Consider the following 27,330-nt stretch of genomic DNA (forward strand, 5'->3'; position numbering starts at 1 on the left):
TGAGTTTGCACTGCCTGATGGCAGAGGCACAGACACAACAGAACCCTTGGACCCCAGGACCCCAGGACCACAGGACCATAGGACCACAGGACCTCAGGACCCCAGGACCGCAGGACCCCAGGACCCCAGGACCGCAGGACCCCAGGACCACAGGACCCCAGGACCCCAGGACCGCAGGACCCCAGGATACCAGGACCGCAGGACCGCAGGACCGCAGGACCGCAAGACCCCAGGACTGCAAGACCCCAGGACCGCAGGACCACAGGACCCCAGGACCCCAGGATCCCAGGACCGCAGGACCCCAGGACCCCAGGACCGCAGGACCGCAGGACCCCAGGACCGCAGGACCCCAGGACTCCAGGACCGCAGGACCCCAGGACCCCAGGACCGCAGGACCGCAGGACCCCAGGACCGCAAGACCCCAGGACCGCAGGACCCCAGGACCCCAGAACTGCAGGACCGCAGGACCCCAGGACCGCAGGACCCCAGGACCGCAGGACCCCAGGACCGCAGGACCGCAGGACCACAGGACCCCAGGACTGCAAGACCCCAGGACCACAGGACCGCAGGACCCCAGGACCCCAGAACTGCAGGACCCCAGGACCGCAGGACCGCAGGACCGCAGGACCCCAGGAGCACAAGACCCCAGGACCCCAGGACCACAGGACTCCAGGACCAGTGTGGGTCTGAGACATGGCAGCAACCTCTCTCAGGAAGGGACGAGACTATCTGAGGAACAGTCCCCACAGCCTCTCAACTCTGCTGAGCCTGGCCCATATCCACTCGCAGCAGGATGCTGCTCCAACTGTCTTGAGCTCCGAGGGCACCCCTGCCGAATCCCCATCCCTCCAGACACCATGCTCCCCACACCAGCAGAGACCACTGTGAACCCCGCTCCTCTCACCCTCAAGCCTCCTAGAACATTCTATGCTCTGACTGCAGATCCCAGCGTCCCAAGTTTCTCCCTCAAGGCCGGGCATGAGCCCGGTCTCCACACAGCCCTGTGCAACCTCGCCATCCTAACAGCCCACTCAGAACTCCAGACTCCGCCCCTGCCACACCCCACAAACAGAGCCATCCCCCAGGCCAAACCCCCTGGGTGGCCCAAGCTGCCAGAACCCCGTCCTGGCTCTAGGAACACCCAGGTCCACCAGCACACCCCCCGCAACAGCCTCTGGACCATTCTCACCAGTGACCAGGGTCCCCCAAACTCCACCAGAGTCCTCGCTCCCCACTGAGCCCCGCAGGGCCTTCCCATGGCTGGCAGGACAGGCCCATCAAGCCCAGTCCCCCGCTGTCCCCCACCTGGCTTGGCCTCCCACCAGCCCCAACCCCTGCCCCACTCCACGGCGGGACCCAGCACCCGCCCCGGCACTGACCCTTGCCAAGCGAGGTAACTCCGGTGTCAGGGCCTTTGCACACGCCTCAGCCCAGAAGCTCCTCCTCCACAGCTCTGCCTGCTACCTCTTCCCACCCTGCAAGCTCACCTCAAACGTCACCCCACGGACCTGGGACTTGACCATAGTCACCGCAGACCTCAGGCCATCCTAGCCAAGCCCCTGAGCTCCCTGGAGAGGGGGTGCAGGAGTCAGTGGGGAGCCTCCTCCCGGGCCTTCCTCCTCAGCAGGCTCCAGGAGACCCCCGGGGCACCCCCCCTCACTCCGACTCTGCGTCCATGCAGGCAGAGGGCTGGCCTCCTAGGCCCGCAGAGGCACCCAGCTCAGGGGCGTGGAGACAAAGGCAGGCTGACCACCAGGAGCCCGCAATTCATCTCGATCAACACCACAGTGAGGTGGGCCGTCCTGTACTGCCCACGATTTACATTTTTATTAAATCACAAAGGAGAATTAGAAACATTATTACTTCCCTCAATCTGTAACCCTTTCTCTGCCAGGCTCTGCACCCAGCTTACTGTGCCATCTGTCCACTGGCAATTTCTAGGCTCCCACCTCACCTCTACCTATTGCCTCCACAGTGACCACCCAGGGCCCTCCCCCACGGCCAGGGACCCTCCCCCACAGGCCCGGGACCCTCCCCCACGGCCAGGGACCCTACCCCACAGGCCTAGGACCCTCCCCCTCAGCCAGGGATCCTCCCCCACAAAGGCCCAGGGTCCTCCCCCAAAGGCCCAGCGTCCTCCCCCAACGTAACTAAGGGTACCCTACTATGTCCCAAGTGGGAGGAGGCGGAGGGCAGGGTTAGTCGCGGCCCCAGAAATGGGGTTTGGCCACGTTCTTCTTGCACCCACTGTGAAGACGTGGGGATATGAGCAGTCTCTGCAGCACCCACAGTCCCAGAGCCCACACCCCAGTCAGGGGAGCAGAGCCCTAGGAGGGAAACAAGCAGACCGAGGTGGCTGAGGGTGACTGCAGGGGAAGAGGCCACAGCCGTTACAGGGTCCACGGGGGGGACACCTGAATGAGATCAGAAGGAAGAGAACTGGGGCCATGGGGCAATACGAGGAAGGGCATTCAGGGGAAGGCACAGCACGTGCAAAGGCCGTGAGCAGGGAACATTCTAGCAAAAGGAAGCAAATCGGCACAGCTGGTCTGCCTCCCCAGCGGGAAGCACGCCAGGGCCAGAGCTGGTACTTCACCCCAAGGGCCGTGCCAGCGTGGGAGAGATCTAAACAGCACAGCACGACCGGGGTCAAGTGTTTTGGAACAAGAGAGCATTACAAGCAGGCCTCGTGTGGTCCCTGGGCACATCACACTGGGTTGTCACCCATGCTCCCATATGCCCTACCCCAAAAGCTCCTGCCAGCCCCCAATACGGTCCCAACAGGGAAGGTAAGGAAAAGACACCATCAGATGCAAAGACACTGGGCCTCAGGCGTGGGAAAGAGCCTCCCAAGTGCGGGGGTGGGGGGAATCTAGGAGAACTTCCTGTAGGAGGGGACATCTGGGCACAGCACAGAGAGCTAGTGCAGTAGCACTGCCGTCGTCCTGCCGTGAGGCACCCACTCATGCTTATCCGTGCCAGGCACTGACCCAGATTTAGTCATGAATGAAGCAGGCGACTCAAGACTCTAATTACTTTTCACTTTCCCTGGTCATGCATTATGCATCGCCGGTGAGTGGGGGGCAAGAGGAAAGCAGTGGCACAATTAATTTCAGCTTCGATTGTTCTCTCCCTCGTCGCCTCCCCCCGCCCCCCAGGGAAGAACTGTTTTTAGCTCATGTGTAGGATCCAGCCAGTGCCTGACACCACGGGTGGGGGGCTCTCAGGCTGCCATCAGATGCCCAGCTGGGACCGCGCAGCAGGGGTCCAGCCTGGAGCACAAGGTCCGAGTGATAACAGTGCACAACCCCAGACCCAAGCGTTGGTAGTGGCCCCTGCTTGCCCAAAGCCACACAGCCCCTGATGGAAGCTTCTCAAGCCTGCACACTGGTCCTGGGGTGGCCACAGATGGCCAGAGCCCACCATGTGCACCCACCACGGGCGGCCAAGGGGACATGAAACTCCACCTCTGTATTCAGGCCACTTTCAACCTCATCTCCAGCAGCCCCAACCCCAGGAACAGGCGCAGACATTGTACCAAGACACCCTGGGGAGGGGGGGCGGTCTCCCCACTCGGTGAGAAACTGAGGCCCTAGCCCTGAACCACCCCCACCAGGTGCTCACTGATGGCCTCTGGGGCAGCCGGAGCCTCAGGTGGCTGGAGGCACCCAGTCCCAGGAACTGAGCAAAGGCCCTGAGAGTGCCAGCCCCGACTCCCCCGCCAGGCAGCCCAGGCTGCAGAAGGCTGGCCCCTGCTGGACAGCCTCAGTGCTCCCTTCCACGGCCACATCCAGCACTGACCCTGGTGGGGGGTGCTCCGAGCCCCATCCTGCCACCACCGCCAGGGTGACGGGACACTGGGCACTGCCACTGAGGGGTGGAGGGGACCCAACCCAGGAGAGCCCCTGGAAGAGATTACATATGTGGAGACTGGACAGCACAGGAAGTTGTCAGGTGAAGAAAGGCTGTGGGGGGGACCCAGAGGCAGAAGCCTGGCTCCTCAGGGCTGAGGGGTGTCAGGAGTGGCAGCAGGGGGGGCAGGGGAGGCAGAGGGAAAGCCAAGCGGAGGGTGGTAAGGACTTCATCCTGCAGGCACTGGGGAGCCACAGAGGGTGATGTGCTGGGGGAGTGCAGTCCGGGGCAAGGGGAGTGGGGAGACACTCCCAGGCTGAGCCCAAAGACCCCGCCCCAGCCCCACCCCCATGCCAGCCTCACCCCCAATGTCCTGCTGGGAACCCGGAGGCAGGAAGCAAGGCCTCCACTTCCCACCGTGGAGAGAAATCTGGGCCCCTGGTGGCAGATGCCCAGGGTTGGGGTTTTTGTGGAGAAACCTCTGGTTTCCCCCACCCTGTGGCTGCTGAGTCAGGCACACAGGGGTGGGACCCAAATCACAGACCCTTCCAACAGCACAGGCAGGGAGCCAAGTCTGCTGGCCCCAAGCCCTGCCAAGCGCCTACTGCATACCAGCCAGATCCTCGCTGAGCGAGCCAGCTCCTGGCCCCTGGCCACCGCAGCAGCCCCTCCCAGGACTGTGAGCCACACCATCGTCACTTCTCAGCGCTGGAAGGGACCCACCAGGGGCCGGGGCAGCGGGAGCCCAGGGTGTGCATGAAGGTGGATCCGTTTGGCCTAATCCCTTCCTGGGGTCTGGAGCAGATTCGGGGTGGCAAGGACCCTCAGAGGACAGGGACACCCAGCCCCTGCCTGGGGACCGGCCTCTAGGGGACAGGGAGCACACTGCTATCAGGCCGCAGGGACAGGATCGAAAGCACTGCGGGCACACCAGGCACAGGGCACAGCCGGCCAGGAAGCTCCACGGGGGGCCCCCACGGGAGACAGCAGGTCCGAGGTGAGAGCCGCCTGGGCACGCCCACCCCACCCTGGCAGAGGGCTGGAGGGCACTGCAGGCAGGAGGGCAGAGGGCAAGAGGGCGGGGACGTCACATCTGCTGACCAAGCCCCCGCCCCCACCCGCCTTCGGGGAGAAATGCTCTTTCCCACAGTTACGAAAGATCCTCTTTGCTGGAAGGAAGAAGGGGAACCCAGAAGCACTCTACTCCGGGGCTCGGTGCTCACTCCCTGCAGCAGGGGCCAGTCCCTCAAGACCCAGGGGTCCCCGACAGAGCCCACTCCTCTGGGCACCCACCCCCACCCAGGACACACCAGGGGGAGAGGCCTGTGGGGACCGGATGGGACACGGAACCCCCAGGTCTGTGCCAAGACCACACCTGCCAACAGGTCTCACTTCCTGACCCTGGAGACTCCTAGTTCCCAGGATGGTTCTGGAGCCAGCCGCCCCTGAAACCCCCCCCCCCCTCCAAGGGGAGCAGCAGAACTTTCACATCCTCCCCACACTGTGTAGCCCAGCACAGAGCACTCTCCGCCTTCCAGGCACCGCTGGTGCTGACAGCCAGGCCTCCCCGTGGCCCAGCACCAGAGCGAGAAATCCCTCTCCCCACCAGGCAGAGGAGGACACTGAGTTCAGGGGTCCCCCAGCCACCACTCCTCCCTGCTCCCACGTGAAAACTGAAGGTCTGGCCCTGCTTAGGTACACCCGCACGCCCACCCCATAGGCCAGTGCCATCACCCCACTTCACAGACGACAAGAGGGAGATGCCGGCCCGGTCCACAGTGCTGTGTAGGCCTGAGTGCGAGTCAAGCCACCCAGCAGCCCAGAGCGACCCAACCCACACATGGCTTCCAAGCCCATGAAGAGGAGCCCTCCGCCCTGCGATACTGAGGCAGCCGCACCCGCCAGAGGGCCCTGCCCACACATGCCACCTCCCGTGGGTGGAGTGGGGACAAATCCGCAAGCTCCAGGCTTCTCCAGGGAGGAGGTGGCCCCCCACTCACCTCAGCTGCCGGATTCAGTTTCCTGGCTTCAACTCAAGGGATTACCAACAATCCCTGGCCCACACGTGCATGCCTGCACCACCCACATCACTCATACCAGGATGTAGGCACAGGACAACGGCTACCTGCTGCGCTCACCTGGGCCAGCCAGGGCAGGAGGGGCCAGGAGGGAGGCTGGGCAGGTCCATCCCCGGTGTCCTCAGCCACCTCCTAGGGCCTGGAGCCCCCATCCTCCCCAGGCGGGCCTGAGCGCTGGGGGCTGCCCATGTCGGGCCCGGGAGAGCATACCTGGTGCCCTGCAGGAGGCGGGGGCCCACAGATTGTACCTGGGAAGCCCACCCAGCACCTTCCGGATGGCATGGGGTCCCCGGTACCAGTGGGGCTCAGCAGAATGAAGTTTAGGACAGATGGAGGGGCAGACACAAAGCGGGCACTTCCAGGGCAGACTAGGGTGGGGGACAGGCCCAGACTCCTCCCCGAGTCTGTGTCCTTCATGTACTCAGCCGCCCTGGCTGGCCTCTGGACCCACTGAGCCCTGAGCCCTCACCCACACCCGCCTGTGCACGCTCCAGCCATGGGGCACCAGGCACACCACAGGCACCGCAAGCACCAGCAGGGTGGGCCAGTCTGTGTCCTGTGTCCGCGTCCAGGCAAGCAACTTGCCAACACCCAAGCCCCCCAGGCCTTCCATGCTGACACTGCGGTCCCCCCACCGTGTACATGGGCCCACGGTGGGTCCTGGATAAGCCCTGCCCCCTCTACTGCAAGCTCCCCCAACTCTGTTCTGCTCAGTCCCTTCCCCATGCTGTCGCCTGTGAGACCTGGGCAGCAGTATTCCAACTTTCCATGCCTCACTTTCCTTTGTAAGAGATAGGGCAAGGCCGTGACACTGGCCAGCCCCACACTCCCAAGCTGTGCGACCTTGCAGATCTGCCTGGCATCTCTGAGCCCAGGCCTCATCTGTAAACGGAGTAAGTGCTGCAGGCTTGGCACAGGCACAGGGGGACCTGATGAGCTGCAGCTGGCTGGCCCTGAACCCCAACCCCACTCCAGCCTAGTCTCTCCGTTTGGGACCCAACCCACCAGATGCTGGCACGTGGCCTAGCTGTGCTCACACAGGCAGACAAGTTCCCCAGGATCCCTCACTCCAGGCAGGGCCATGAGCCCCTGGGGAGTCGCCTCCTGACCTGTGGTCACCACGTGTCCCGCAGCACCCATCATAGGAAGACCCCAGCTGGCTGGCCACATCCACGAGCCCTGACCCCACAGCACAGCTGGCCTCCCAGTGGGTGGACACACTCTGAACCAGGCCCAGTCCGGCCCTGTCCTTGACATACCCTGTCCAGCCATGTCCAAGGCAGGAATGCTTCACACTCACCTACCTGCATATCCACGGCCTACCCTACCCAGCACATGCATCTACACCAGTCACCTCTCTCCTGTCGGGTTACCCCTAGCCTCAGCCTCCAGCTGAGAACCAGGGAGGGGTGTGAATAAACTGAGTTACACATGAAGACATGCCACCCCCCCACTGTGGCTGGTCCTAGAGGATGAAAAGGGGCCACTGCAGAACCAGCTGGATAGGGAGTGAGCTCTCCATCACCAAGTGAGTGCAAGCCAAGCTGCCAAGTCCCCCCACTGGAGTCACACGTACTCATCTTCTCTGAGGCCCCAAGCCTGGGCCAGGAAGCCGGGTGGAGACTGGAGGGCGGGGGCCTTTCTGACCCAGAGTTGCTAAAAAGAGCCAACAGGGAAGTAAAAATAGGAAATAAAAATAAAATCGCTCCAGCCAGTCCTGGTTGTTTGTGTAGGAAACAAGGCATCTATCGCCCTGTGAGGCATGAGGCGGGCTCAGCACCAGGCCCCTCCCAGACGAGGAATGCCCCCCCCCCAGCTGCAGCCGCCCCAAGACCTCAGCTACGCACTCTCGAGACTCCAAGAGGAATCCCAAGGACCCAGTTCAAAGCCCAGCTCTGCCAATAAGCCAGGTGACCCTGGGTAAGGAGCTGAGCCCCTCCCTCACCATCAGTGGGGCACAAACCCACCTCCCGGTTCATAGAAAGGGAGGGGTGCAACCATGGCCCACACGAGGCTCCTGGCACCCCTCACACCTCTGCCAGGTTCCTCTCCAGGCATGCTCCCCACTGCTGGCCCCATCTGCACATGCACTCTGCCACCCAAGGCAGGCACTCAAAAGCCCCAGACTAGAGTAAGAGACTGGATCTGGCTCCCCACTTGCCCCAGCTCCCCGGCCGGTAATCGGACCTGAACTTCCTCGTGGAACAATTAGAGGAAGCCTTCCTTCCTATCCTTTCCTGTTGGGCCTGTCCAGGACTGGCACTAGACTCATTCATACTAAAGTGTATATGACTGGCTCTGGCTCGGGTCTAGCTGGTTCTCCAGGGTACAGAACTGTGAGAAGAGCTGAGATGCCCAGAGGGCAAGGAAGGCCCATGTGAGCCAACCCCCCATCACCCCCCATGGCACAAGGACCCTCCTCCACTCCCCACCCTTCTCTGTAAGGCACCTGCTGGTCAGCGCTCAGCCTGGGCCTGGAGCAGTGGGAGTGTCTCGTGGGGGGCCCCAGCAGCACCTGTGTGCTAGTTCAGAGCAACCCCTGTCACCCCAGGAGCCCTTGTAGGCCACCCCTGGATCTGCCACCCACAGCCCCCTCCCAGGGGAATTGAAGTGGGCCAGGGGCCCAGCCAGGGAAGCCTGGGGGTGACATAACCAGTCTGAGACAGCCCCAATCAGCCCAAACCAGCCTCCCCACGATGGCCCACTGTCTTCCCAGGATACACATCTGCTCCCAGCCCACTCCATCCTCTGCACCCCACAAGAAAACCCCAGGTCCTCACCAGCCTGCCAGCCTCCGCTGCCCGGCTCAGCCCTGCCCAGGCCTCCCTGCGCACAGCCGTCTACACAGTCACTTGGCCCTCACAGGACGGCGCGGGGGGGGGGGGGGGTCTGCCATCTGGACGTGACTGTGCTGGCCAGCAAGGGGGGAACAGAGCATGCACAGAACACACACACATACACACACACACTCCCACAGGCCCCCATGCTCACATGTGCTCAGACACAGGCCAGGCTTACACGCTCACTCATGCTCACACCAGCTCACACACACATATTCACTCCAGCTCATATGCACGGGCTCACACAGAATCACAAACACTCACCCAGAGGCTCACAGGCTCACACACACACATAGGCCCAGGCTTGCACATTCACACATGCTCACACCAGCTCATATGCACGGCTCACACAGGCTCACAAACACAACCCCAGGCTTACACACTCACAAATGCTCACACCGGCTCACACACACATCCTCACACAGGCTCACACATGCTCATACACACAGGTCCACACAGGCCCAGACACATGCTCACATACATGGGCTCACACAGGCCCAGGCACACTGCTCACATGGGCTTGCACACTCATATGGGCTCACGCACACAGGGTCACACACACAGCCTTGCACACACAGGCTCGCACACACTCACATAGGCTGACAAGCTCTCTCACACACTCACATGATGCTCCACACAGGAGTGACCCTGCCAGGTCCCTGTGCCCTGTGTTCTTCTGCCTCCGAGTCCCTGAGAAGAGTCTAAGGAGGATGGGGGAGGGGAGCAGCAAGCAACAGGCCCACCACCCAGCCCTGGCCCTTTCTGCCCAGTACCCTCCAGCCAACAGACCCTCAGAGCTACCAGAAAGGAAGTGGGGGTCCCCGTGGCTGGGACCAGAGGACAACAGGGAAACCCTAGGTCCCGTGACCTCCAGGTCCTGGGGCCAAGCCTGAGGTCAGAGCCCTCACCAGCCCACCAGCCATGGACACATGGGCTGGGGACCCAGATCACAACTTGCAGTGCCAGGTTCCAGCTGGTGTGGGCTGCCAAGCACCAAGCACAAGTCCGGGAAGCCAGGAGGACAACAGTGGTGACCACAGTTCCCTAGTACTCTGGGGACACAGAAGTGGAGAGTCCGCGGGGCAGGGAGGCCCAGGACAGGCCATCTCCTCACTCTGAGACACCCACAAGAGGCCTGATCACCACCCCAAGGCCATGACCTGCCTGCCTCCAGCCCTCCCTACAGGGCTGAGCAGAGCACAGGGCCTGGTGTCCACGCACACTGAAGTGATGCCCAGGGGGTGCAGGGCACCGGTTGCCCTCCGATAAGCTCTGCAGCTTATCAGCTGCATCCAGGGCCAATGTGGGCTCTGGAGCCAGGCCCTCCCCCACTCCCCAGCCTCCCGGGGCCCCGCTGCCTGGGCCAGAGACACAGCAACTGCCCACAAGCAGATAAGTGTCAGCAATGGGCTGCAGGCAGGGAGGCTGGACTCCCCACATGGGGGGCACGCCTCTCCCAAGGGTTGCAGCCAGTAAAGGCAGGTGGAGATGTGACCTTGCCCTGTGACCCCGGGATGGATCAGAGGGATGAGGCATCCCTAGTCCTGGGTGGGGCCAGTCAACCTGGAAGCAAAGCTGTCCACATCCTGTGGCTGGGAAGACGCAGATTGCACCCCAACGCCTGGCGGCCCTCGGAACGCCATGACACGTCCTCTTTGCAATGCCTATCCCACAGCAGCCAGACGGAAGTCGGCAGGCATCGGACACCCAGCAGTGGGAGTTCCAGGCCGAGGGCCGTGCGTGCACACTTGCCCACCCTTCAGCCTGAGGAGAAAGGTCCAGAGAGGCCCTGCATATCCCAGGCAGTGCTCTGCATTCTGCCTGGGGCATCCCCATCTCCTGCAACCCACAGGCACCCTAGGGCTATCACGAGCCCTGTTTGCAGGTGTAGACACTCAGCTAGGACCCAAACCAGGCCAATGCACATGCTCCCCACTGCCCGGCTGCCTGGGTATAGGTGCCAACAGCCCAGCCCGGGCCTCCTGGCATGCACCAGACAGGTACCCAGTGAGGAGCGGACCAGGCCTCGGGGGGTGGTAGTGAGGACCTAGTCTCCAGCCTGGCGATCCAGGACACGCCACACCCCGGCTGTGTCCCCCCGCTGCAGCAGGGGGCCAGAGTGGAAGTAACCTCTTACAACGGCTGCTAAACACATTCTTCCAATGGACCATCAAAGAGCTGAGGGCAGAGAGCACAGCGTGAACCAGCCACCAGAACCCTGCCGCTGGAGGTCCCAGCAGCGCCCATACTCCAGGGCAGGGATGAGGACCCCCTCCCTCCTCCTCAAGGAGACACCGGGTGCTGCCTGCTGCTGGCTTTTTCCTGGTCCTTAGGGCCACTCTCAGCTGCTGCTCTGCAGCCACAGAGCCACCAGGCAGATGGGCACAGCTCCCGCTCCGCTGAGCCCCAGGCCAGCAGCCCCCACCACAAAAAGCAGCACCGAGAAATGAAAAGGGAAGGTGAGTGGGGGTCCTGCCTCTGAAGCCCGGTGCAAACACCTCCCCATGTGCACAGCCTGGAAGGATGCCCCTGACGGGGTGGGGGCCCTGGCCTGCTTCCACCTCTGCTCTCTTCAGGACCACCCTGGCAGTGACCTCCACCTGCCAGGCTTTCCTGCCCCTCCCATCCCATGGCACCCCACATCACAGCCCTGGCCTCTCCCCTGTGCTCTAGCCCCATGAGGCCACTGGGGGTGTCAGAATGCATTCCCCTGCCAAAGTCCTGCTTGCCCCCAGACCTGCCCCTCCACAGCTCTCTGCGTTCCATAAAAGGCACATCAGTCTTCCGGACACGGAGGCCACCTGGTTACCACTCCGCTATCCTGCCCACTGGCCCCACTTCTGAGACAGCAGTGATTAACAGAGACAGAGACGATCCAGGGCCTTTTCCACACCCCGACTCCAGCTCCCCCCTCTCCCCTCAGTGGCTTGGCTCTAGCCACACAGGCAGATTCAAGGAGCCCTGCTCCAGGGTGGCCCCTGACAATACAAAGCTTCCACACAGGCCTGAGAATATACAGGCAGACTTCTCCCAAACTCCTATCCATCCCTCAGGACCCAATTCAGAGGGCCCCAACCCAGCAAACACCAGGGCAAGCTCCACCTGCTTCCAGAACGTCTTCCTACCACCCCACTCACACCGGCTCCTCCCCCAGAGCAAGAGCAGAGGTGACATCAGACCAACCAACCTCAGCTCCATGCTCACTGCGTGTGACCTACCCTCACAGGTATACAGCCATGGCTGTATACAGCCATCAGCCCTGCTGTATACATAAGCAAGCCAAGGCCCAGAAAGGTTTTGAGAATCTGGTCCAAGGCAACTCGCTGTCAACTGGCACCACTGAGTCCATCTCTGTTCTCGGACCCCAAACACCACTCACCCCTTGGGGGCTGGGCCTCACTCAATTCTGCTGCCCCAGTGGGGCCAGATGTCTATGGACACACAGCCAGTCAGACAGGCCGGCCATATGTTTGCTCTGGACCTCGGGGCCAGGCCTTGATCCCAGCCACCGACCCTCTGCTTAGTGGTAGAGGATGGAACCTGGTCCTAACATCGGGTAGCCCCTGGGAGCGGAGGGTCCTTCCTTGTATGCATCTGGGACCTGAGTCCAAGGGCAACCAGGACCCCTGTAGCAGCAGGTAGTAGCTGCAGCTAATGAAGCAGAGGGGATGGGCGGGGGGCTCGCCTGCGGGCAAGAATGACACCACCACAGGCTCCTTCAAGGGTACCTCAGGGGACCCTCCAGGGCAGGGCTCTGGCCCATCACGCCACACTCTCTGTGCTCCACTCCCAGGAATTGGCACTGGGCTGCACACCACAGCACTCCCCTCCCTCAAAAGTCCACAGACCCCCAGAAGGAGGGTGGTTTGCATCATCTTAAAAGCCAACTTGGAGATGGGTAGGCTCCCTGCTGACAGCTCCCCTGAAGTGCAGAGGGCAGGAGAGGCACCACATGGTGCACTAATTCAATCAACCAACATTTCACAAAGCTGGGGCAGCACCTGGCACCATGGCTTCAGGCACAAACAAGATCTAGAAGCCACCCCGAAGCAGTCTCAGGGACCCGAGGGGGACAGAGCTGGCCCAGGCAGCAGTGCCCACGAAGGGGAGCAGCCCCAGCCAGCGTGCTTCCCACCTCCAGCAACTCCAACATCCTTCCTTCCACTCCACCAACTAGGAACCGAGATAAAGAGGGAGGAAGCAATGTGCTCCAAGTCACCAAGATCATGTGGCAGACGGGACAGTCCAGGGGCACCACGCATGCCACTTATCCCCGGGCCCGTGGTCTGGAGGCCTCTTGCGAGGAGGGCTAGGTGTACCCAGCAGGCTAGGAGGGCTGCAGCCTGGATCTTGTGCCCCCTGAGACAGAAAAGGCTAGAGGGAGGCCCTGGGGGCCCAGGAAGGCCGAAGCCAGCACCACCCTGCCCCAGGGGTCACGGCCCAGGACCCAGTGCCTGTGGTCTCCACCTCTCAGCCCTCCTCCTGACCTTGGTCCTGGGCAGAAAGTCCAAGAGCAAGGGAGGGGTGGGAGCGACTCCACCTCCTCCTGTGGACTCTGGCCTCATCAGTTTTGTCCTCGATGCAGGGAGAAGACAGCCCAGGGCTCACACAGGAGGCTGCTGGGTGGGCACATGACACCTAGCTGCCACTGGGAGAGGGACAGGGGCAGCAGGAGGGGGCACCATGGGCACAGACCTGACAGGGGGGGTGAACAAAGGGCCCCCCCAGCTGCTCCACCCAGAGGGACCCAGCTATGGCCACTCACCCCAGGAACCAGAGCTCCGAGCTAGGGCCACGTGGGCTAGGCCAGAATGGGTCATACTCCAGACCAGGACGTTTCAGGGCCTGGGAAGCAGAGGGACATCTGGCCTGCAGGGGCTGCCAACGGCCAGCCTGGGGTCTGCCAGGTCAGAGCCAGGCCCACGGCCACCCTTAACTCCTCACAGGGTTAATTATTCCCAGACCAGCTGACTACACTCCCCAGCACCCCCCCCCCCCCAACCCCAGTGCTCACATGGTTCCTCACCAGCACAGACCTACAACCCAGCTAGCAAGAGGCAAATCACAGTAGCCTGGCCACCCAATCAGACTCTTCTGAAATCCTCCAGGGAGGACTCCTGCCTATATCCACATGGGCATCCCCCTCTGTGCCCTTCCCTGGGGTAAGAAATCCCCGGGGAGGGCTCACCCATTCTCTCTACCTTGATTCCCTTTCCACAGCCCACCCAACAAACTCCTGTTCATGCCTCAAAACCCAACTACGATACCACCTCTCCTGTGAAGCCTTCCCAGGCAGTTTACAGGTAAGGAAACTGAAGGCCAGACAGGTGAATATGCCAGCCCAGGGCCGCCCAGATTCCAACTGAGAGCTGGCACTCATTCCTCACACAGGACACCCTTTCGGCAGCAAGCTGGGAACACGAGAAGACAAGGAAGAACAGTCAGTGGCGCTTAATGAGGCAGGAGAGGCTCGAGGGCCACAAGACCCTGAGCAGAGGCCTGGCCTCCACACTGGGGGTGAAGGAAAACCATGGAGAGTTCCAGGCAGAGGAGGTCAGAACCCAGGAAGAGAGGAGGCTGGCCTGCCACAAGTGGTGGCAGGACGCCCCCACTGCCGACAATGATGCCGGCCCCCACCTGTAAGGTTCACAATTTCCCCATACAAGCCATCATCCCAAACTGTTTCAACCCAACACTCCCAGTTCAGACCCACAGCCAGGCCCAGCCTCAGACCCCTGCCCCTCCCTCCAACTCAGAGACAAGGCTTCCTAGCACACAGGCACCTCCCTGCCCACCCCACCCATGGCCTGTCCTCCTCAACCCAGGGAGGGCTTAGCGCCATTTCCTGAGAAGCTGGTCCCCAGCGGCAACACCCCAATCAGATGGCCACCAGCTTATGGGAACAAGGCCAAGGTACTGGGAGGGAAGAGTAGAGGCTTCTGGCTGCCAGAGAATACCAGGGAAACTGAGGCCAGGCATGCAACAAGCTGGTCAGAGAGCACCCCTAAGGAGGCAGGGGTGGGGAACCACCCATCCACCCAAGCAGGCTGAAACCAGGGGCCCCATGGACGGCCCCCACCCACAGCTCAACTGTACAGACCTCTCCTGTGAGCAGCAGCAACAGCCTCTACTGAAAGCACCCCAAAGCCGCTTTGGACAAAGCCAGCCCCAGAGGGTGCACAGGAGGCACCGACTGTCTCAAGACAGCCCCCCACCCCCCGGCTTCAATCCCAGAGCTAGCCTTCCGGGCCTTCACCAGCCAGAGCACCTCAGGCATGTCATGCGACCTCCCTGAGCCTGAAGCATTCATCCCCCATCATGGGCCGGTCCACACAGAGCCGAACCTGGGACAGCTCAGTAAGTACGTGGCTACCACTGTGCCAACCCCATCACTGATGGTCACCAACTGGTGCTGCCCAATGCCTGGCCCCTGAGGGGCAAACAATGAGCAAAGTGCATCTCCAGACCTGGGCTGGCCCAGGTTTTAAGGAAGACAGGGGCACTGGGTGCATCCTCCACACAGTGGGATCCCACTGCCACTGACGGCTAGTTGCGGGGTCTTCTCCATCCCAGTCCCTAACCAACCAAAGGTGGCCAGGACACCCATATTGGGTACCACACGACTGCACACCCTTGAGATGGGCCCTGCCCTCAGGGAACCTCAGGAGCAAGGGAAGGCGTGGGGGGCCAGGGCATCAGGAGTACACAGTGGCTGAGCACCTGCTCCACCAGGACAGCCTCCCACTGATCAGCTAACCCTCATGTGTCCCTACGAGGCCGCACAACTCCCCCTCCTCACCCCCACGGCAGGCATGAGGACGCAACAAGGCCAAGGGCCTGTGGACCTGATGCTGGTGCCCAAGCCCAGCCAGCCCAGCACCGAGTCCAGGATGCCACCCACCATCCCACACCGTTTACAGCACATCCTGGACCAACCCTGCTGGGAACCAAGCAGGCCTCCGAAAGGACTTGGCTAAGGGCACGGCGCTGGAGCCAAAGGCACAGTGAAGGGGCAGAGGGACACCCAGGGGGGACACGGTGCCGGCCAGGGCCCACAGATATCTGCTCCAGGAAACTCCAGGCAAGGCGGGCATCCATCGGGAGCCCATGAGTGCACCACTCCAGCCACCTGGGCTGTCGCTGCCTGACCTCTGCCTGGGGCCAGTGCGGACACTTAAGCTAAATTGGTCAATTATGGGATACTTAGATCCCTCCCCCGGGCTTCCCAGCCTCCCTCGGTTCTGGGCCTGCAGCACCAGGAAGCCTGTTGAATCAGTAACCTCATTACAGCCAGGAGGCCACACCCGGGGCTGGCTTTGAACTCCACAGGGTTTATCCACTGAGCTGGAGGATTTACACACTGTCTGGCCCAGGCCCAACTCACACTCCCCTCCCGTCCCTCCCCTCCCCTCCCCTCCATGCTGGAGGCTCCCTCTCCTGAGACCCACAGCCACCAGCCCTGTGCCCCAAGCACAGTGGGGAAACTGAGGCACAACTGGAAACCACAGAGGTGCAGGGAGCCAGGGCCAGGCTCTGGGTCACCCCGGGAGCAGGGTCTCAGGCCAAGAGTCTCCCTTTTTCATCCCTAGCCCCAGTTAACAGAGCTCGGAGCCACCTATCTCACGAACTCAGAGCCAAGGGCCAATTGTGAACATTGGGGGGAGGGGGGGGGGTCCCCGGGTTAATGCCTCACACTGAGGCCCCTGTGGTGCAGGCCCCACAAGGGCCCCCAGTTCCCAGGCCCCAGCCCCAAGGCCAGTCCTAACATGGCCCTCAGGTCCCTGCCCTGCCCCCAGGACCCCAGCCATCCTGCCCCTATGGACAGCCTGTCCCCCCGACTTGACCAGGTACCCTTGGTCTAGGACTCATCTTCCCAGACCCGGGCTTGAGCCCCCTTGACCACCAGACTGTTTCATCATCTTTCCCAGAGCCCCACCCCAGGCCCTGGAACGTCTCGGCTAACGTGGGAGGGGCACACGGAGTGGACGGCATTTCCCCCCAAGGGCAGGCCAAGGGCCTGAGGGCCAGGAAGGGAAAGGGGACAGCAGGAGAGGTGGGGGCCAGGGAGGAAAATGACTACTCACTCATCCCCGTGATCAGGGACAGTAGAGATCTGCAGTCTGGCCCAGGGGCCTGGCCTGACCTCCTCACCCCTAGGAGGCAACTACCGAGGAGTGCCTGGCCAAGGCAAGGGCAGCAGCCCACACAGAGCAACACCTGGTCAGCCGGGTTCCAGGCCCACTGGACCCCTCTTCCTTCCATCTCCTGCCCGCCTCCTGCCCACCTTCTGCATAGAGCTGGAGGCCTAATTCCAACCACGGACACCACCCTGCCCGTGGCCCCCCGTGGCCCCCACACACCTGACCTGAGCCCCAGACCCTCACTTGGATGCATCGGACCCTACTTCCTATCCTGCCTCCTCTCACACAGCACCACATCTCCCAGCTGCAGCCATGCAGGCCTGGACACCCAGCCTCCGGGCCTTTGTCCCCACTGTCCCTGCCACTCGAAGACCCCTCCCCCCACTACCTGTTGCAGCCCTGCCTCTCCAGCAGAGCCCATGACAGGACCAGCTCCATCAGGAAGGTTCACCAGCCCTCCACGCCTCAGACCCACCTCCATGGGAAGGCAGGGCCAGGCCAGCACCCACCAGCTATGCACTACATGCATGTAGATGGGAGTCCAGGCAGCAGGCCCAGGTTCTTGTAAGGAAGAGCTCATCAGGGCTATTAGGATAGGCTGGGAAGGCAGGGCGTGTACACCTGTGCCTGTACCCGTGTGTATATACACTAGCATGCACAAAGGCATGTACGTGTGGATCTGTGTGTGTACACAGCACATATGTGTACATGCACTTGTACATGGGTGTGCAGGTGTTTACATGTGTGCATTCGCATGTGTGTGTACATGCGTGCATATGGGATGTTCATGTGTGCATGTGTACCCGTGTGTTCACATGCATGTGCCATGCATTCATGTGTGCGCTGGGAATGCGGATCACAGAGATGATCGAGACCCCGCCCTGCCCTGGGGCCCTAATGTGACCATTCTAGCCCAGCCACTCGCCACCCAGTTCCCTCAGGAATTTGCTGCTAGATGGCTCAGACCTGGGCAAGGGGGAGGGCTCCAGGCCACAGGGGTCCTCAGACTGTGCCTCTGGCTGCTGACCCAAGCCATGGCTTTCCAGCCCAACAGCAGCCACCCTGCCATCCACCAAAGACAAGCCTGGATGAGGATCAGCATCTCCACTCCCCAGAGGGCCTTCCGTGTGTGAAAAGGGACGGAAGGAACATCGTGAAGCTTCCACCAAGTCCTCCAGAACAGAACACTCATTTACCCGCAGGCCCAAGATCCGTAATAGAGCTCCTAGAGAGCCGGGACAGGGCACAGGTCCAGGTCCCAGTAGGCAAGTGGCTTCTGAAAATGCTGAGGATCAAGCAGCCCAGGAGAAATAGCACTCCTATCCAAAGGCCAGTCCAGGCCTCCCAGAAGGGCTAAGTGTCCCCATCCGCTCAGTGGGCTTGCCTACATGAAACCCCCGTGATGTCCTAAAGATCAAGTCCCAAGTACACAGCAGGTGCCCAAAGACCTGAGCCACAGCATTCTCAAAAGGGGAAGACCAGGGCCCAGAACCAGTTGGGAGAGGTTTAGACAAATGGGGGTGGGCCATGACCATGAGGTCCGCCTGGATTCTGAAGACAAGGAAATCAGGCCGGGGCACAGAGACGTGGGGACACTGGGAGGCAGGGACACAGGTCTCAGGGACAAGGGGACAGACACGAAGATACAGGGATGCGTAACAAGCACTTCTGGGTAGAGCACCAGGCAGGGCCCAGGGGCAGGGGCCAGAGCTCGGTGTGGCCGAGGCCGTCGGGGAGGGAGAATGTGAGCGTGCACACATCCAGGCCCTGCACACTTGTGTGCATGCCCCTACCCTCCCCCACAGTGGCCACGCCAATTTCATTTAGCCGCTTTCTGCCCCATTTTGCGCTCATTAGGCTGCCGAGCGCCACAGCCGCTGGTAACTCCAGGGTACGATCCCCCTGCCTGCGGGGTGGCCCTGGCGCACACCTGGGAGGCTCAGGACACCTCGCACCAGGCTGGCGGAGCATGCAAGGAGTCCCCTGCTCCTCCCACCTGCTGTGGGCCTCAAGGATAGGCTTTGCAGTAGGAACCTGCAAGGGTGAAGGCACCCAGCCGAGGGGCCCCCGTCAGCGCCCTCCCTTCCGTGTCTGCCGCCCCAGCCACCCTCTCCACTTTGGGATCCCTGCAGTCCAGCCCTCCAGACCCGTACCCCACCCCACCCCAGGCAGGAGGAACAGGGTGCCCCTGGCCACAGACCTCGCCTCCGAAGATGGGCCATCAGAACAAATCGGGCTTCCTCCCCCAATACCCAGCAGGGGCCAAGATCCAGGTCCATTTGACGAATGCTCATGCTCAGCTGAGGCTCCGAGAGATAGGCAGACCACACACAGGCAGCAAGGAGAGGACTGGACCCCTGGGGCATGACCCCCAGCCCAACAACAGAACACTGGCCTCCACGAGGTGCTGCCTCTGGTCCTCCCACCCCAGGGACAGCCAGGTCATTCCAGAGAGAGCGGGTGTGGGGAGCAAGTGCCAAAGGGCATGACCAGGAGGGGGAGCCTGGCACTGCATCTCTTAGACCTGAAATGATGCAGGGAGGGCAGTACAGGGGATCGGATGGACCGGGGGCACTAGCATCCCTCCACAGCATCCCTCAAATCGATCTGCTTCATGAGCATCGGGACAAAGGCCTCGAAGGTGAGCCCCAAGTGGGCACCAGTCCCACTAGCCACCAGGCTCCAAGTCCACATACAGAGTCCTGAGGGCCTGGGCCCCGCTGCATCCCTAGCACTGCCAATGGCTAGCTCCCATGGCTTGGGCCCCTCAGAGCCCTGGCTACCAAGGCCCACTACAAAGGACAAAGACAAACTTGAAACCAGTGGAGAAGGAAACGGAGAGCAAGTCTTGGCTTACAAAGCCTCAGCCTGGTGACAGTGCCCGGCCTGGGCCAGCTCTGCCGCCCCGGCTCTGTGTCCCATGGAGGGCAGCTGAGCTGGCCCAGGAGCCTCTCCTACAGGCTGGCCTCACTTGGCCCTGGAGACCACAGCCCTGAAACACCCTCACTGTGGAAGAGCCCACGCCGCTCAAGAAAATGGGACTCTGCGGGCGGCTCCCATGGGCTCTGGGCATGTAGGGCTTTCGCCACCCCGCTTCTACACCCCCCGCTGCCACACCCCCACTGTGCAGTCAGTCTGTCCCACCTACAACCACCTGGGAGCTGCTCTCCTGACGCCGGAGCCCCCAACAGACACACTGTGCCCGTGCCGGAGAAGGGGCCCACCCCCAATCACCCACTCTGGGCCTGCACAATTCCACAACAACCCCCTCCCCCTCCCTCGGGATTGGAAACAGAGAGGGTGCGGTGGGGGCCAGGGAGAGAGAGCATGCAGAAGGCCTCCTGGAGGCAGCGCAGTCCCTGCAGCCCTGAAGGCCAGACACAGCTCGGTGCACCAGCAGGACTGCCCGGCGGCCACCCCTGCGTGAGTGCGGCTGCTGGCTCCACTCTGCCTAACCCTAGCCCCAGCCGCTGGCTCTCCCAGCACGGCCCTTCCTGGGGCCAGCTCATTCCACCATGTCTGGGCAGCGGGGGTCAGGGCTGCACGCTGGGCCCAGGCACGGCAGCTAGATCCCTGCGAGCTTGTGGGTTGTGAGCAGAGGCCACGGTCAGGCCGCAGTCAGGGCTGTTTTTCTCGCCCTGACACTTCTCCTGTCAACAAACAGAGCCCCCTCTAGAGTTTACCCAAACAAACGCCCCAACAGTCCGCAGTGCCCAGGCCTCCACAGAACTGCCTCAGCAGGACGGCCTCCAAGCCCGGCCTCCAAGCCCAGCCTCCCAAGAGTCATGTGACCCTGTTATTTCGGGAGGCCCCGGAATGTGCTCTATTTTGGGTCCCTCGGGGCTCTGATGTTACCAGAAGCCCCTCACCAGGGTTCCAAGCTCACGCAGGTCCCCGAGAGTCCCCCAGAGGATGGCCAGTGGGCCTGTGGCTCTGCTACTGGCCGCCCTGTCCCCTCAGGCAGCTAGTGAGCTACTGTTAGCCAAGCCGGGTCTGGCCAGGCCTGGGACCTCTGGGCCTCCTCTGTAGGCCTCCCTCATGGGTGTGGGGGGCACTGGGAGCAGGGGCTGCCTCAGACCACTCAGCCCCCAGATCTATAGCTGGGGCTCGTCCCTGTCCTTACCAGGTAGCTCGGTGGGCAGCAGCTAGGAAACAAACTCCCAGGTGGAGGAGGGCAAGGGCCCAGACCCACCAGGCCCCGAGGCAAGGGGCGCTGGGGGAGGAGGCCCTCTCTGCCCAAGGCCCCGCAAGCACAGTGGAGGGCTGTGTGGCCTTCCTGGCAGCGCCAGGGCTGGCCTGGGCTGCCAGCCGGGCCCTGGCCGAGTGAGCGAGTGAGCGAGTGAGCAGGGCCTTCCGACACTCACCCCCAGGAGGGATTAGGCTGTGTTTACAAAAGAGCTTGGGCAAGTAGCTGCTTAATCGGACCTTCAACTCCACCGCACTTCAGAGCTGGTCACAAGCTCAGAAAAAATAAAATGTCATCAGAGCCCAGGACTCTCCACTCAAGCCTGGGGCTTGGGCTGCTGGGAGGCCACCGGCCTGGAGGAGGAAAGCCTCTGAGTCTCTGAGTGACCCATCCAGCTTCCTGGGGCAATGGCTCAGAGGCAGGACCTCCCCTTTCCATGGGGATTCCAGCACAACTACCCTGCAGCCTGAGCCCTACATGGGCCAACTCCTGGGACCCTCCCAGAACGTCAGAGCCTGTTCCTGCTCCCCTCCTAGTACCCAGCCAGGGCCCTGCCACGTTGGGGGCGGGGAGCAAAGACAGCCTGACGTTCCTGCTCCAAAAGGGATCCTCTGGGAGAGCCTAGCTCTGTGCACATAAGAGTGTGCTCCAGCCTTGACCAGCAAGGGGGGGTGGGGGCAGAGGGGGGGAAGACGACACTACTTAGCTTTATTTTCTCTTCCACACACACTGGCACCCACTGACTCGGGGGTTAAAATCCAGAATCCACCACTTTGTATGCTGTGGCCTCAGCTTCTCCCAGTTTTCTCATCCGCAAAATGGGCACATATGTCCACCTCCGGAGGCTATGGGAAGGACCGGGCTCATGCAAGGAGGGTACTCAGCTTGGTCCCTTTGGAGATCTTGACCTTACAGAATCAGAGAGGGCATCTTCCTCCGTCTGACAAACCTGATGAAACTTGTTCCAGTCTCCCTGCAGCACCCCCAACCCCGTTTGTGAGCGGGCTGCGGGGTACGTAGGGGTGCTCAGATCCTCCCCCCGACCCATGGGCAGGGGGAAGGCAGCTCCACACTGGCTCCCCTCCACCTCCCAATCTCAGCAAAGGTCGGTACAGCTGTGCTGGGTTCTGACCGCCAACCTGGTGGCCAAACTGCGCCCCAGGCTGCAGGGGGGTGGGCAGGCAGGAGGGGCAACTGACCGAGGGCTTTCATTCATAATCAGCTGTTTTAATTTCCATTCAGCACAGATCCTTCACCCGGCCTGACAGCCTGGCTGCCGGCCCCACCACCAAATTAATATCCTTCCCGGCGCCCGTTCATAAAGTCTCCCCACCCCCTCCCCCTTCCCTGCCTCTCACAGGCTCCCCAACCCTAGGGAGGGCAGCGGCTGGGGCGCCGGGCCAAGCCCCTTCCTCCTCCTGCGTGGGTCAGGGCCTGGAGTCGGGACGCGGTCTGGGGCAGAGCGGCCCCTGGGCGGGATGGCACCGGGGGGGCGGGAGAACTGAGCCTCCGCGCCCGGGGGTGTCCTTCCCCAAGTGCAGCGCCGGCCCCGAGAACGCCCCGCACCACGCCCGGGTGCGCCGGAGCAAGGGGCGCCTTCCTGGGGTTCCCGGCGCTCCGGCCCCCGGTGACCCTGCACACCCGCCCGAGCGCGCTGGGAGGAGGGGTCCGGCGGCCTGCTGGCCTCGGCAGCCCGGGCGGCGGCGCACAGGCCGTCCCGGAGCCAGGCGGCCGCAGGCTGGGAGCGCACAAGTTGCTCCGCCCGCCCCGGCCCGGCCCGGCCCCTGCGCAGCCCGGCGCGAGCTGTGCGCCCGGGGCTACCGGCGGGCCGGCGTGGCCAGGGGAGGGGGCGCGGGGGACCCCCGCCCGCAGCCGGCCGCCCGCTCACCCCGCTCACCCCCGCCCGCAGCCGGCCGCCCGCTCACCCCGCTCACCCCCGCCCGCAGCCGGCCGCCCGCTCACCCCGCTCACCCCCGCGCCCCGCGCCCCGGCCGCCCGCGAAAAGTTGCCCGGCCGCCCGCCCCAGGCCCGCGCCCCAAGTCGGCAGGGGCCGCGCGGGGGCCGGGGGCGCGGGGCCGAGCGGCCGGGGACGCGCCCCGCCGCCCGCCGCCCGCCGCCCGCCGCCCGCCGCCCGCGAGCACTCACCGAGCGGCAGGAAATGTTTGGTGTCCATGTCGGCGGCCCCGCGGCCGGGCGGGACGGAGGGGCGAGCGCGGCGGCCCCCGGCGCGGCCGGCCGGGCCCGGGCGGCGGGAGCCGGCGGCGGCGGGGCGGCGGCGGCGCGCGGAGGCCGCGGCGCGGCGAGTTGTTGCAAAAGTCGCCCAACAATGTAAACTACTTGCGCTGCGCGCCGCCGCCGGCTCCCGCGCCCGCGCCCGCGCCCGCGCCCGCGCCCCCGCCCGCGCCCGCGCCCCCGCCGCGCGCGCCCGCGTCCGCTCCTCTCCGACCGCGGCGGCGCCGGCGGGGGGGCGGCGGGGGGCCCGCGACGGGCGCGGACTCGGCGCAGCGCCGCCGCCGCCGCCGCCGCCGCCCCGCCCCGCCCCGCCCCGCCCGGCCCGGCCCGGCCGCCCCGCCCGGCGCGCGCCCCCCCGCGGACCCCGCGCCCCCGCGCCCCGCGCCCCGCGCCCCGCGCCCCGCGCCCCCGCGCCCCCGCGCCCCCGCGAGCACGCGCGCTGGGCCGCGAGCGCGGAGCGGGCGGCGCGCAAACTTGCGAGTTGGCCGCGGCCGGGCTTCCCGGGAGCCGCGCGGGGCGGCGGGGGAGGGGCGGGCGCGGGGTCCCCTCCTCGCAGAGGGGGAGGCGGGCGGGCGGCGGAGCCGTACGCGGCCGGGCCATTGTCTGGGCGGCCACACAAAGCGGCCGGCCCGCCGCGCCCCGCCCCCGCCCCCGCCCCCGCCCCCGCCCGCCGCCACGTGGGGAAACTGAGGCCCGCGGTGGCCCGAGCTCGCGCAGGGGTGCGGGCCAGGCCTGCGCCCGCGAGCCCTCCAGTGTCCGGGCCTGTGCCCGGCCGCCCCCCACCCCCGCTTCCACGCCCTGGGGAGCCCTGGTCTCCGGCACCCTGGGCCCTGCCTCGCAGCCGCCCGGAGGGCGGGGGCCCGGGACCCCTGCACGCTGGCCCGACTCCGACTTCGGGGACCCCTCTTTAGAAGCAGCGGGCTGGGGAGGAGCTGCCCTGAGTCGGGTGCTGACTTCGGGGCCCCGGGGCTACTTCGCTGCCCTGACTTTTAAATTCCTGATTTGTTTGCTGAAAAACGAAAGGAAGAAGCACGCTGCCCCGGACCGGACCGCTTGGCGGCCCGAGTGGGGGCTCAAGGGTTACCTGCGTGGGGGGGGGCCTCACCGAGCAGATGCAGCCCGGAGGCGCCCCCTCGCCATCCGCCCCCACAAGCCCTGCTGCACCCATCCTTGGCAGGGAGACCCAGGCTCCAGGAGGTGGAGGGGCTTAGCAAAGTCACATGGGCTGCACATGGTGATCCTGGCCCCCCCCCGGGGGGGGCGCTAGTGATTGGAAGTTGATGGCCTTGCTACCCAGAGACCCCCCACTCCCCATCATTGACAAAAAAGCCAGTCCTACTGCCTGGCGCACCGCTGCCACCAGTGTGACACTGGGTTAGCCTTGCCCCCCATCTGGGCTTCACTTTCTGCTCTGTGAAATGGGGAGTGTAGCAGGACCTGCCTGCCACCTGACAGCCGGGAGCTAGGGCCACTCTGACCTGCCCTGGGGGAGGCTGTCATTCCACTTGGGACAGGAGCATGGCAGGGAGGGGGCAGGGGGAACAAGCAGCAGTTGGAGCCACCCCCAACCAGCACAACTACACCAGGGCCCCACCCTGTACGGTCCCCCTGGCTTCTGCTTGATCCACTGACACCCCCCCCCCCATTGCAGAAGGCCTCCCCTTTGCTGGCTCTTGGGCCCCCTACCCTGTCCAGCTCCCCGCCTTCCTTCCAGTGCAGCATGTTGAGCTGTGGCCCTCATCCACTGCCATCACACCCTTCTTCTCTCTGGGGGCTCGGCTTCCCAAAGTGATGTCCTCCCGCCAGGGCTGGAGGCAGGCAAGCACGCAGGGAGAGCTCTGACAAGGAGCAGACACAGGCACGGACATGCATGGAGAGCGTGCCGTGTGCCAGCCCCAGCCCTCAGGCCGCTGCCAGCATGCCCGTGGCTGTGGTACGCAGTCAGTGCCCCTGACCTCCTGGTCTGCATCATCAGGCCTTGCCCCTTTCATGCGCGGCCCCCACTGGGCACAATTGACTGGGAAGAAGAGCCCTCCAGGGCCACAGGGCCCACTCCTTTGCTTGACAGAGGCACTCAACACCCCATGGGCAGTGGACACTACAGCCCACCTGGCTGTGAGACAGGCTGAGAGAGGTGGCATACATGTCACATAGCAGTGAGGGTGAAGCCAGGGTTTGAACCCAGGACCTGTCCTTGGGCCTTCTGGGCCACTAAGGGTGCAAGGGTGCAAGCCAGCACAGGCCCCATGGGCCTGGGTGACCATCGGTGGAGCTGGTCCTACCATGGAGCTTCCTACCACCATATGTCATGAATGGACAGCCTACTGACAATCCAAGGCCCTGAGTCTCAGGACAGAGAGGATGAGGATGAGGGTGGGTGGGCAGGAGCAGGAGACAGAGGTGAAAGATCTCTGCTCTGTGATCTCCGCCATTGTGGATCTTTCAGTCATTCGACAAATATCTGTGGAGCCGTTACTCGGGGGTGGGAGGCATGGTCCCAGTTGGACAGACACAGGCCAGGTCCCAGCTCTGCCCCCTTCCAGCCATGTAGCCAGGCCAGGTCACTCCCCAACCTGGGCCTCAGTTTCCTCACTTGCAAAGTGGAGATGACATGCCCTCCTTCTCACTGAGTCACTGTGCAGATGAAATGAGATAACACGAGGGGAGCCCTGGCATCGAGTGGGAGGAGCTCAGTGAGCTCAGCTGCTACTTCTGCTACTACTATTATTACAAGAGGATGACTTAGGCCCTCCGGGCGCCCCAGCCCCGACCAGAGACCGGACATGCCCACAGGGGCCTCTCTGAGGTGCCGAATCGCGGGCACGCAGGAAGTGGTGCGGACACCGGGCCGCATCCAGCCAGGGGCCCCGGGCACTTCTGGAGACCGCGGGTCCTCGAGTTGGGTTTTGAAGGAGGGAGGTGTTCACTGGGCAGAGGCAAGGGTGAGGGCGGTGCAGGCAGCAGGACCGGTGTGAGCACTGGCCGGGAGGTGGGAGGTACTCAGCTCTTGGAAGGAACAGCAGGCAGACCGCTTGGAGGGCAGGTTGGAACTCGCTGGGTGCTTATGGGAAAGCCGGTCCTGGGAGCCTGGAGGGCTGGGCTCCAGCATCTGAAGTCACCTCTGACAGTGGGCAGCCTGGCACGGGGGGCTCCCAGTCCTCCCCAGCCCCACCCCTGCCCTGGAAAACCCAAGACTCTAGAATCATCAGGGCCTGGGACAGGGAGCCACATGCAGGCCCATTTCCACATGGGCTCCCCACCCCAGGGAGGCTAGAGGGCGAAGGGGCTTCTGTTCCTAAGAGAGCTCCAGGAGGGGTCACCCAGCCCCCAGTCAGGTAGACAGAAGAGCGAGTGCAGGCCCGAGACCGCAAACCTGCTTAAACCCCAGCCTCATGACCCACTGATGCCAGCCTGACCACAGGTACCCCCAGCCCTGCCTTCTGCTCACGGGCTCGGGGCACAGGGTGCCGAGGAGGCACCACCAGCATCCAGGGAGGGGCGGGGCGGGGGCAGCCCAACAAACCCAGCTCCTTGATGGAAAATGCCTGTGCTGCTTGTTATTTCTATTTTTTGCTCTCCCCTGAAGCCGGGGCTCTTTGTGGAAATGCTTCCACAAGACACCGCCCGGACGGTGGCTGCCCCATTTGGAGTGGCCAGGTCCCAGCTAACCATGGAAAAATCCACCCCCAGCCTTCCTGCCATGTGCTTCTACAGCCAAAAATGTTTTTATAGTAATATCCATCTATTTACAACCTGAGATCTAAGAGGGTTTTGTTTTTTGTTTGGGGCTTTTTTTTTTTTTTTTCCTTTTAAACCATCCCTGAAGGATGCTTTTTTAGGTACTTTGGCCTATTTCATGGGCCTGTCTCGGCATAGTCTTGTAAACACTCTCTGGAATCACTGGGTGAATAATATTTTTAAAGGCCCCTGTCTGCCTGGCAGGGGCCCCTGAGGCTGGTGTCTGGTTGGATGACTCCCAGCAGTTCCTGGGACAGCAAGGG

General features: G+C 63.3%; 1 protein-coding gene across 2 annotated transcripts in view; it reads right to left on the reverse strand.

The window, feature by feature from the left end:
- Window positions 1-23,391, reverse strand: part of RXRA (retinoid X receptor alpha) — a 93,725-nt gene extending 70,334 nt beyond the window's left edge. Inside the window, exon 1 of one of the 2 annotated variants that reach the window (XM_041723985.1) lies at window positions 23,243-23,391. In XM_041723985.1, coding sequence (XP_041579919.1) covers window positions 23,243-23,270 — 28 coding nt within the window. In that variant the 5' untranslated portion in view covers window positions 23,271-23,391. Of the gene's footprint in view, window positions 1-13,535; window positions 13,665-23,242 lie in introns of those variants that run through there. The other variant, XM_041723984.1, reaches the window with a different exon arrangement.
- Window positions 23,392-27,330: the final 3,939 nt, after the last annotated feature.

The sequence above is a fragment of the Vulpes lagopus genome, chromosome 12 (assembly GCF_018345385.1).
Source record: "Vulpes lagopus strain Blue_001 chromosome 12, ASM1834538v1, whole genome shotgun sequence".
NCBI lineage: Eukaryota > Metazoa > Chordata > Mammalia > Carnivora > Canidae > Vulpes > Vulpes lagopus.